At 50.8% G+C, this 12,306-nt stretch overlaps 1 protein-coding gene across 1 annotated transcript; it reads left to right on the plus strand.

The window, feature by feature from the left end:
• The first annotated feature begins 11,336 nt into the window (after window positions 1-11,336).
• LOC145400081 (histone H2A-like) lies at window positions 11,337-11,708 on the plus strand. Its single transcript, XM_080272584.1, has one exon. It carries the CDS (start codon window positions 11,337-11,339, stop codon window positions 11,706-11,708), a length of 372 nt encoding a protein of 123 aa, XP_080128710.1.
• Window positions 11,709-12,306: the final 598 nt, after the last annotated feature.

A 12,306-nucleotide genomic window follows, 5' to 3' on the forward strand; every position in this document is an offset into this window, starting at 1 on the left:
TTTGCCCGTTCCCCACCATGCTGTGGGGAGAATATTCAACCAACCAACTGGGCCGGTGCACTCCTAGCTCAGACTCTGTCGGGTGAGGAGGTCTGGCCGATTTCGCTCGAGGTCTGAACTCTGGTTCGTTTACTCGTGACGATTTTTGCCTGTTTTAGACTTTGTCTCTGGCACTGAGGAAGAATTTTGGCCGCTTCCCAGGTTTTTTCCGAGACTTAGTCTCAGATTGCCTGGGTGTGAGTGGGAGTGTGTGGGTGTTTTTTTTTTTTTTTTTTTTTTTTTGGCCTGCCGTTAGTGTCCCTCACCGTAGTACGACGCCGAACCCTGAAGGGGTGCCGTTAGGGCACTTCCATGAAGGGGGACCTTTAGGGCCTGGTTATAGGAGGCGGTGAGGGCGGCTCTGTTAGAGTAGGGAAGACCCGAAAGGGGCAGTGGCGGGGCCTCCCATCGCCCTTTAGAGGGCGGGGAGCATAGGTTGCCCGTCACTGTAGGGACCTGGCCACCTTTGCTGTTTTTTGTTTGCTTGTGCTTTTTGAGTGGTTGTGTGTGTGAGGTGTGTATGTGTGTGTTTGTGTGTTTTTGACTGAGTTTTTTGGCCTGCTCCGGTGAGCACCATGAAGGGATCCAGCATCCCTAGGCCCCAGGGGCATTCCCGCCTCCCGCTTCCTCAGTCGAGGCCCTCCATCCCGTGCCCTGCCACAGGCACGAAGAGGGAGCGTCACTGCTCTGACTCGAGCTCCCTCTCGTCAGCTCACGAGGCCGCTTGTGCAAACCCCTCCACACCCAAATCTACGGGAGTGGTACCTCGCTTGCGAGGTGACTCTTCCCGCTCTGCTAAGGCAGCCCGCAGACATGAGGCTATGGAGGAGGTTGCACCTGCTCCGCCATCTCTCTCTTCCACCAAGGGCACTTCGGAGGCTCCTGCTGCGACTCAGCTCTCCCCCTCTGCTGATCCCGCTCTGCATGTAGATGAGGGTTTCACCCCCGTGGTACGGAAGGGATCGAGGCGTGCTCGCCGGGGAAACGGCCCTTCTCCGGCAGTACGCACTGGGCCTCCCCTCAGGGATCCCTCTGCTGCTCGTCCCTCCGTGTCAGTAGCTGTGCGTCTGCCTCCCCGCTCTGCATTTCCAGCTTTCCGTGTGCCGGTACAGGACGGGCATGCGACGAGCTACGACGCCGTGGCTGCACTAGAGCGTCACCTGCCAGGGCTACGCTGCTCCAATCTCATGGGTCGGGATGGAAGCTCAGTGTTGGTGCCGAAGGACGAGGGAGCCTACGACCTCTTAAGAACAGCCCTGCAGGACGAGGCCTGCCCTGTAAAGCTAGTAGAGCTGACGCCTGGTCAACAGTCTACGAAGGCAGTGGTCATCGGCTATCCCTTGAGAATGCCCATGGAGATACTCCTTCACCACCCTCAAGTCGAGGAGGCAACCCGATGCCAAAAAACGCGGACCCGAGAGGAGACTCGACAGGTCATTGTCACCCTGCGGGGTCCTCTGATCCCTGCCATAGACCTGGGGATCTGGGGAACATATCACCTTCGCCTCTTCACCCCGGAGCCTCTCCGTTGCAACCGCTGCCAACGCTACGGGCACCACCGTGCCAACTGCAACCGCCCCGTCATCTGCGGCATGTGCAGTGGCGGCCACGACACGGCCGAGTGCCTCCAGCGGTACAAGGCGAAGCAACCAGTTGCGGTCAAGTGCCCCAACTGCTCCGGACGACATCACGCCTGGCACCCCAGCTGCCCCGCGAGGGTTCACCGAGTGAACCAGGGTCGAGAGAGGCAGGTTGCGTTTGTGCAGGAGAACCAGGCCACCAGCGCCACTCCAGCTCCCCCCGGCACTTTCATCTGGGGCCAACAGCGCCGCCCTCTCATCCAGCGCCCACCACCTCTCAGCGACCAGGAGTTCCCTCCATTGCCCTCAGCGCTCACTGTGGTCCAGACCACAGCCGAGGTCCACCACCAACAGCCGCCTGTCTTGCTACCACTTCCGACTGCAGAGACCAGCCAGCCACTGACTGTTCCGCCACCAGCGCCTGGCTCCACACCCAGTCCACCAACCGCTCCTGCTCCTCCGGTGATCGCGTTCACAACGGAGGAGCTCAGGACCTTTGCCACAGAGCTGGCGCTGACCCTAGCCAAAACAGTGGCCTTAACCCTCGACATCCCTCTCCCAACAGAGCCCCTTGCCGAAGCTGCCAATCGCCTAGTGGACCAGGCGATCGCAAGGAAGATGGCGAGCCTAGGTGCTCCTCTGTCCCCTCGCCGCCCAGCTCGTTCGGCAGGGCGACCCCTTCCCAAATCGCAGAGGTCAGCTCACCCGTCCAAAAGAGTCAACTCACGACCTCCCAATGCTCTGCCTTCGGCCGCACAGCTGCCTCGTCATCGACATCGTTTGGGGCACACCCTACCACCATCAGGGTCCAAAGTGCTGGACAGGGCCTCACCACTGCTGCAGGAGAATGACCGTCCGCACTTGTCGCCGGACGGCCAGTAGACCGCTCTCTCAGGCTCCTCCAGTGGAATTGCTTGGGAGCACGGAGCAAGCTCCCCGTATTGCAGGAGGCGGCCGCACGGGACCGCCCTCATGTCATTCTCCTGCAGGAGACCCTGCTCCCAGGCAATTCCACTTTCCATCTCTTGGGATACACCACCCATCTCCTCCCGTATATTCGTGGCGTTACACGGGGATGTGCCGTTCTGGTCCAGGACCACATCACGTGCACGGATTGTGAGCCCCCTCCTTTCTGTGGACCTGATGTGGAGGTTCAGGGCGTGGTTCTCCATCTGGCGACGTCGCCCCTGACGGTATACAACGTATACCGAAGCCAGAGGAGCACCCTGGAGTTGGGGGAACTTTTCTCCCAAGCTGCCAGGGGGGCCGTGTACATTGGGGGCGACTTCAGTGCCCACCACGCCCTTCTGTCATCACCTCTTCAGTCCAATGAAGCAGGACGGCACATTTCTTTACTTCTGGAGGAGATGGGTGGTGTATCCCTCCTAAACGACACGACAGAGCCCACCCATATTGGAGGAGGTCGCCTCGACCTCTCCTTTATCTCAACCCCTCTGTCAGGCCTGGCGTCATGGTCACTCCACCCACACCTTGCGAGTGACCACTTCGCTACTCTTGTTGGCTTGCCTCTCGCCCCCCTCCTTCCTCCCCCGCCTCCCACACCACGATGGGATCTACGCAAGGCGGATTGGACGGCCTTTGACCGTGCTCTCACGGCGGCCTTTGCGACATCCTCTCCCGCCTCAGACCTCGAGAGCCGGGCAGATGAAGCAGCAAATATCTTTTCGCACGCTGCCTCTCTTGCCATTCCATTGCAGCGGCGCTCGGTGAGATGCTACCGGGACGGCTGGTTTTACTGCGACAGGGTCAGGGAATTGAACCAGAGGCTGAATGCAGAACGCAGGCAGTACCGGCGGCGCCAAACATCTCCGCACCGCCGGTACCTGGTTGCTGTGACTCGGCATGTGGTTGCTGAAAAGCGTCGCCTTAAAGAGGAGGCGTGGATCGGATGGTGTCGCACCCTAGATTCTCACTCCACACTCCGTGAGATGTGGGGGAGAATCAGGTCCATCTCCGATCCACGTCCTCCTCATCCGCCCTCCCACCCTGACCCTGCCGCTGAGGCCAGCCGTCTTGCCCAGCATTTCGCTGACCGCTCAGCCTCTTCCAATCTCCGGAAGTCTGTCCGAGCCTTACAAGTGCAGCTGTCCGCCTCTCGCATTGCGCCCATTCAGACGGCGTGTAATAGACCTGACCCCGCTGACTGTCCCATCACCAGCGGAGAGCTTCAAAAAGCGCTGAGGCGCCGGGAGGACACTGCACCGGGGCTCGATGGGGTCACGTACTCCATTTTAACTCATGCTGGAGATTGCGGTAGAGAGCGTCTGCTTGATTTGCTCAACCTCTCGTGGTCTAAGGGGCGTCTACTGAGGTCGTGGAAGATGGCGGTCATCCACCCGATTCCAAAACCTCGCAATCCCACTGCCATGCGCCCCATCTCCCTGCTCAGTTGCATTGCTAAGACAGCTGAGAGGGTTGTGCGGGCTCGTCTTGCTTGGCGGCTGGGACCGCTGCACCCAAGGATTTATGCCTATCATCCAGGCAGGAGTGCCACCCACTGCCTTGCATCATTCCTTGGGGAGCTGAGGGGCGGACGAAGGATGGCCATCTTCCTCGACCTCAAGAAGGCCTTCGAACTGGCGAACCCCACTGTTATCTTGGCAGCTCTTGCGGCCAGGGGAGTAGGGGGCAGGCTCATATCCTGGGTCCGGGACTTTTTTAGTGACTGCACTGCGGGGGTCCGCTTTCAGGGGCACCTCTCCCCTTTTCACCCGCATCCTAATGGCACCCCCCAGGGAAGCGTTTTGAGCCCTATCTTATTTAATGTCCTGATGGAGGACCTCCTTTTTGTGGAATATGGGCCTGGCATAACTCTTCTTTGTTATGCTGACGATCTGGCCCTCGTCTTTACACGGAGAGACTGTTTCGCACAGGCGGACTTGGCCCTTTCTCGGTTGCACGCCAAGTGCACCGAGCTAGGCCTTAAGATCAACTTCGCCAAGACGAAGTGTCTGCCTTTTGGTCTCCGCCCCCCCGACTTTCCACTGCTGCTTGGAGGTCATCAGCTCTCCCTGGTCACCGTCCACCAGTATCTGGGGGTCTGGCTAGATGGGGGTCTCACCTTTGCTTGCCATGTACGTTATCTGAGGGAACGTGCTTCCACCCGAATGGCTGCTTTCAGATACCTCTCCAGGCGGAGTTTGGGGGCATCATTTTCTGTCCTCCGGACTTTTTATATTCACGCCATCTGATCTCTGGTGGACTACAGTGCCATCTGTCTGACTGGCCTCACTCCACCAGTGTCTCGATCTCTGGAGGTCATCCAGAACGATGCACTCCGCATTAAGCCGGGTGCTCCACGCTGGACCCGGATTGTTAATCTGCGTATGGAGGGCGGGGTGCCGTCTCTGGCCCATCGCATTATCTTACGAGCGGCAATCGTCACACTGAAGATGATCCAGTGCCTGCCTCACCTGCCCGTCACTGCCCTCCTAAAACGCCTTCTCGGCCGCCCACCCGAGCCGGCCCCTCAGCGTGACTGGGCCCGCACCACGGCTGCTGTCATCCATGGACTGGGAGCTGCGGCGAGCCTCTGTCAAGACCCCGACTCTCCCTTTTCCGGATATGTTGATCCACCACCATGGGATCCTCCTCTTTTTAATATAATTTGTCCATCGGAGGCTAAACCTCGCTCCTCAATTCCAGCACTCCTTCGCCAGGAGGGTCTCAGTAGGGTGGCAGCTCTGGCCTTACCAGACTCAGCCATCTATTACACTGATGGCTCTGTTTCCCCTAATGGCGCAGCTGGAGCGGCCTTTGTCTCTGGGCAAATAGTGGAAGCTTGGCGACTCTCCTCAGGTGTATCCGCTTTCCAGGCGGAACTTGCGGCCATCCTGGGTGCTTTGCGCCATGCTCACCACCATCGTTGCAACCGAGTCGTAATCCACACAGACTCTCCTCGATTCAGAGATTACGATCTTTCTCGCTGCATGACAACGTCTTTCTCCTAACAGCGATCCATACATTCGCATCACTTCTTGTCCATAGGGGCGCAACGATTAACCTGCACTGGCTCCCGGGACATGTGGGAATCAGTGGCAACGAGCGTGCTGATCACGCTGTGCGCTCAGCTTGAGATCTTCCAGACATCACATTCCCACTACGCCCTAGTCCCTCGCACCTCATCCACACTCTCACTGCCACCATAGGAAGACTATCCCTAGAGGACCATCAGCTCTGGGTCACAGAGGGCTCTTGCTCTGCAAAATGGTATGCTATTGCCACGTCCTATTCCCTCCTGCTTCCCCCCCCCAGGTCTACCTAATTATATAGTAGTCCGGCTTCGAAGATTGCGTCTTGGGTTTCTCTGCTACAAGCAAATTGTGGGTATGGAGCCAGACCCGTGTGCCCATTGCTTGTCCAGCTGTGAGGAGCCCCTTCTTCATTATCTTCTGGACTGCCCAGCCACCACCATGCTCAGGTCTGAGCTCGACTCGGCCCTTGCCCGAACTGGTGACGTCTTTATGGACGCTGCAGCCGTTGTTGCCCGTGCTCCATTAAATATATTAATTACTACGGTAAAGGATTATCCTCCACCTCGCTAAAGCAGGTTCGCGCAAGTAGTGCGCACCTCTGACGGGCTCTCTGTTTGCCCGTGTCCTAGGAAACTGGGACAAATATCAAACAAACAAACAAACAGGGCCGGTGACGCACATTAAGACACAACACTCGCTCCCCCTCTGCACAGACTCGGCGCTTGTCAGTGCGCTCCTGGCAGCCGTAGCGGAGACACCTCCCGCTCGCTCCCGCTCTACACAGACTCGGCGCCAGCCAGTTCGCTCCCAGCTCTCGCGCTGTCAAATTTGAATACTGGGAGAGACTCAAATCACATATTCACTTATCATTCATCACACATTTCATCACTCAGGCCTCGCCATAGAGTCCCTACCGTATCCTGAACCGAACCCTGACGCTATATGCTTGAAGGGGCCTCTTAGAAGAGGTGGGGAAGGAGAAGGAAAGGGTAGCAAACAGTTGGATAGGGGTAGGATAGGCTGCCCGTGAGGGAAGACTCAGGGTCACCTGGGGGACCTCTTCTCGACGCTCATTAGTGAGTGGGAGAGGAAACCTCCAGGCAGGAGCACCCTAGAGTTAGGTAGGTGGCCAATCTCCTTCATTCATTCATTCACTTTCATCTAGAATGTCACGAATTACAATGGCTAGGCTAAAACTCAAACATGGATTCCCTTACAATAGGGAAACGAAGTTGAAAGTTCTCGAAATCACGGCTCCCACAAAAGCGAAGATCACGGCTCTACACCCTTGCAAGGACGGCACAATAGTCGTCACGTCAGATGAAAAAGACCTTGATCTCCTCCTCTGCCAGACAACAGCCGCTCAACTGAAACAGGCGGGTTTTGCACCGATCATCCCAACTGAACTAAGGTGTACACGAACAGTCATTTGCCATCGACTTGACAACATCATATTTGGTAATGAGGAAGAAGTCATCAAAACCGAAATTCAAAGAACTCAAGACTGGGCTAAAATAGCAAACCTGATCAAATTCCCTAATAATCCTAACAAGAGAACGAACACACTAAAAATAGAATTTGAAGATGTAAAAATGGCGGAGAAAGCAGAGGAGGGCCTTCTCCTCTTCTCCATGTCCATTGGAAAAAATCAGATCTCAAGGGAATCCTACACACCTCTGACGACCTGCTTCAAGTGCTATCAAGTAGATCACATCACTCAAGACTGTCCCAAACCTGCAGATTACAAGGCCTGCTCGGAATGTGGAGCTCTCGACCACACCTGGAAAGACTGCACTACAAAAAACAAATCGTGTCTCAACTGTGGTGAAAACCACCGAACTTTAGCAATGAAGTGCAAGGTCAGGAAGGCAGCGATAAAAGGGAAAGAAGAAGAAATAAGAAAACAAGCCAATGAGAAACAAGGCAAACTGTATGCTGACATCGCCAAAACGGCAGTAACACAGGCTACCAACAACATTGTCTGTCCATCATTTGACAACAACCAAACACTTGCAAAATACATGATGTGCCTTTTCAACGCACATCTACACAATGCAGTATCTCCTGGCACTTTCAACCAAAAACTGAACTTTATTTATCATCCAACAACCTACCTGCACTAACCTTCCCAGACGAACAACCATCAACGGCCATTATCAGAAAAATGATGCCCGTCAATGAAATCCTGAAGGAAGCTATGACACAACAGAAGCCAAACAACGAAGACCTGAATGCCTCCACTGCATCTGAAGACACAGACAACGCATCCAACGACGACGAAACCTCAGATACGGAACTGGCCACAGGAGAGACTACAGACGATGAAAAGGAACAGGAACACGACCCTATAACGACATCTACTAAACCAAAAGGTAGACTAACCAGGAGCACAAACCCAACCCATCATCATACAGCCTCATCTGAGTCCAACTTGCACCAGACAGACCACAGCAAGCTGAGCATGGCCTCAGAACTGTCCAATGCCATCAAGACAAAAGCAAGAGAAGTGCTTGACGTCCCCACAGGATCAAACCCAACCAACAAAAACACCTACGCCTCACAAACAAAGACAAAACGGCACAAACACTAAAAGTACTTCAACATAATGTCCTTCACTGGAGGGGGTGAAAACACTCACTAAGTAATACATACAGACACATAGACCCCCACATAATACTAATCAACAGCCATGGTGTCATGTCTGATGAACAACTCAAATTACCAGGATACAAAGTGCACAAATCAAACATACACAACAGAGTCATGGACGGGACTGCAATTGCAGTAAAACATAACATACAACACAAAATACTAGATGATTTTTTAACAAACACACTAGCAATAGAACTACAAACCCAAACAGGAAACATCATAATTGCCACAGACTACATTCCTCCAAGCAGACATTTCATTCCAACCCCAGACTACATAACACTATTCAGAAGAAACACACCAGTCTACCTGATTGGAGACCTCAACGCACACCACAGAACTCTAGGCTACAGAGACACAAACACTGTAGGAACACAGCTACACCAACTTATCCTAGACAGAACATTACAACACATAGGCCCACATTTCCCCACATTCCTGTCACATAATGCCACCACTACTCCAGACATAATATTAACAAACTACAACACACATCACAACATACATGTATCGCAAGGACCGCTAACAACTAGCTATCACATTCCCATTCTCGTAGAAATATCAGCCCATCCCCTCTATACACCATGCAGACCTAGACCAAACTTTCAAGCAGCAGACTGGGAAAACTTCCAAACACATATCCACACACACCTCCCAGACTCATTTGACCTCCAACACGCAACACCCTCTCAAATTGACGACATGATCACCTCGTGGTACTCCACTATCACACAAGCCATAACACTACACATACCAACAACACACAATAAACCACTGGCAGGATACACACCAAGCCAAGAGACACAAAACATAATAGCACAGTACAATGCACTAAGAAGACATGCACAGATTAATGGCTGGACCAGACAACACTTCACTACATACAAAGCCCTACAACATCACCTACACAGAACTCTACACACTGAATTTACAGAGACATGGGGGAATATAATGCAAAATCTTACACACACATATAGTGACCCAGAAACGTTTTGGAGGAAAATCCGATCACTCTCAGGAATCAACAACAAAGAACCTCCATACATGCTCAACTCGGTAAATGAAAAAATTCACAATGAAGCAGGCAAAGAGCTTCTGCTCAAAGATATATGGAGAGCAGTATTTACCAAAGAACAGAACAGGGGGCCTCCATCTCCCACGGAACAGAGAGTATCCGACTACCTCACAGAACACGTGCACAGGATCACACCTCACAACACAGCAGACTTAACACGCCTAGACCGAACATCACTACTAACAAGGCCAATTGAAAACACTGACATTATTAACATTATTAACAAAATGAGGAAAACATGCCCTGGGGAAAGTGGGATAAATAAAACAATCCTTCAAAAACTCCCAAACTCAGCCATCAACACACTTACACACATACTAAATGCCTCTCTTTCGGCGGGATACTTCCCGGCCAAATTCAAGCAATCAACTCTAAAATTTATCCCAAAGGCAGACAAAGACCCACGCTACCCACAAAATCATAGGCCTATATCCCTCCTAGAAGTACCAGGCAAAATTCTAGAAAGAGTGATGAACAACAGACTCCGCCTATACACCGAGCCAAATAACATCAACAATCCTCTCCAGTACGGATTCCGCACTGGGAGGAGCACAACACAAGCACTTGCACTCATGACAGAACAAATTGCCATTAACAAAGCCAATGGGGGACAATGCCATGTTGTCCTGAGGGACATAACTAAAGCATTTGACAAGGTCTGGCACCCAGGCATAAAGTACAAGATCCTGCACTTGGGACTCCCTGTCATTCTGGAGAAGTTGCTCTGCAACTTCCTTGATGGGAGGGGTGCAAGGGTAAGAGTTGGTTCCTTCCTGGGTGACAGATTCGGTCTTAGCTCTGGGGTTCCCCAGGGCAGTGTCCTGTCCCCAACACTATTCACACTATACACAAGAGACACTCCCCCTCCTAACAAAGGCCTAAACATAAGTTACGCAGATGATATCACGCAAATAATCCCCTACAGGGGAAAATCCAAAAACATGATAAACAGACAAACAAAAAGAGAAATTGAAATAATTAATGATTATGAAAGCAAATGGAAAATTAAAACCAACACTAACAAATTTACCATCATTGCACTGGGCTCAAGGTTTAACCCCCCACTCGTCATCAACAATGAGCCAACTGAAATCAGTAATGTTGGGAAAATACTAGGTCTCAAAATAACAAAAAATGGATACACTGCACAGATCAAAGAAAGAATAGGGAAAGCCAGCCATGCACTAACAAAACTATTCAGATTTAAAGAATTAACCATAAGACTAAAAATACACCTAATAAAGGCCCTAGTTCTCCCGGTTCTAGATTACCCACCAGTTCCTACACACACACTCAGTAAAACACAGCTGCTGCAGTTACAAAGAATACAAAACAAAGCAATAAGATTCGCAACAAACACAAGATACCCCTACACACACAACACCCAGGAGCTACACGCAATGACAAAAATAGACCCAGTTAATATACGACTGCATAAACAGGCAAAGAAAATTTGGCGAAAAATAGAGAACCGGGACAATGAGGCCTTTAACAGAATACAGCAACAACTTAACAACACCAGAAATATAAACAGAAACTTTCCCAGCAGTCTAAACCTAATCAACGTGGAACCACAACCACTATACACTTAGCTAGCTAGCTTACAACATAACAAAATACCACATATACCCACAGACCGACAGTAAGAGGGTTAATAACCCGGAAAAAAAATAATAATAAATAAATAAATAAATAAAATAAAACAAAATAAATAAAGAAAAACAAAATAAATAAGTAAAATAAAACAAAATAAATAAATAAAATAAATAAATAAATAAAATAACACCAATGCCAGCGAAAGTCAGAGAGACTACATAAAGAATTAAAATTAAAGAACAAAAAACACAAATATTCCAACGAACCTATAAATACCAACAGTATAATTATCAAACACTATCATTAAAAGAAGAAAAAACAAATAAAACTCATTACCCAGATAAACGGTGACGCATTAGTCTTCTCCTGAAGTCCTACTACTCCAGCAGCATCAGCAGCATGTCCGGACGTGGCAAGGGAGGCAAGGTGAAGGGAAAGTTCAAGTCCCGATCTAGCAGGGCTGGACTCCAGTTCCCCGTCGGCAGGATCCACCGTCTCCTTCGTAAAGGCAATTACGCCGAGCGTGTGGGTGCTGGTGCTCCCGTCTACTTGGCTGCAGTCATGGAGTACCTAGCAGCTGAAGTGCTTGAGCTGGCTGGCAACGCAGCCCGTGACAACAAGAAGACTCGTATCATTCCCCGTCACCTGCAGTTGGCTATCCGTAATGATGAGGAGCTCAACAAGCTCCTCTCTGGCGTCACCATTGCCCAGGGAGGTGTTCTGCCTAACATCCAGGCTGTGCTGCTCCCCAAGAAGACGGAGAAGAAGTAAACGCTTCCAAGAAATCCTTCTTCTTCTTCACCTCCATCGGCTCCATTACGAGCCACATTCGTTTCTTGAGAGAGAATAGACTTTGGCATTGCCCAACAGCATCATCATCATCATCATCTTTGGGTATGGATGAATGTGTTGGTATACTATATGTTTGTGTCTGTGTGTATGTGCCTATAACGTGGTATGTGTTGAATGCTGGCATGTGTCTGTGGCTATATTTACGTTCGGTTGCATGTAAGAAGCGACTGACATCAGTGAAGGTGGATTAATAATAATAATAATAATAATAATAATAGTCCCACTAGTACATAGAGTCTTGTCCCGTTCCCAACTGCACCTGCATAATACTGTCCTGTATAATAATGCCTCCTAACTGCCTGGCCGGGTGGATGAATGAAAACATAGGTGATGATGATGATGATGATGATGATGGCTATTCTCCCACCATCGAAGGAATGGACAAAGTCGTTCAGTGGCAGAGGATATGGTGATGTATACAACAACAGTATATATATATATATATATATATATATATATATATATATATATATATATATATATATATATATATATATATATATATATATATATATAT

The sequence above is a fragment of the Coenobita brevimanus genome, chromosome 51 (assembly GCF_032717465.1).
Source record: "Coenobita brevimanus isolate Jiangsu-jjx chromosome 51, ASM3271746v2, whole genome shotgun sequence".
Lineage (NCBI taxonomy): Eukaryota > Metazoa > Arthropoda > Malacostraca > Decapoda > Coenobitidae > Coenobita > Coenobita brevimanus.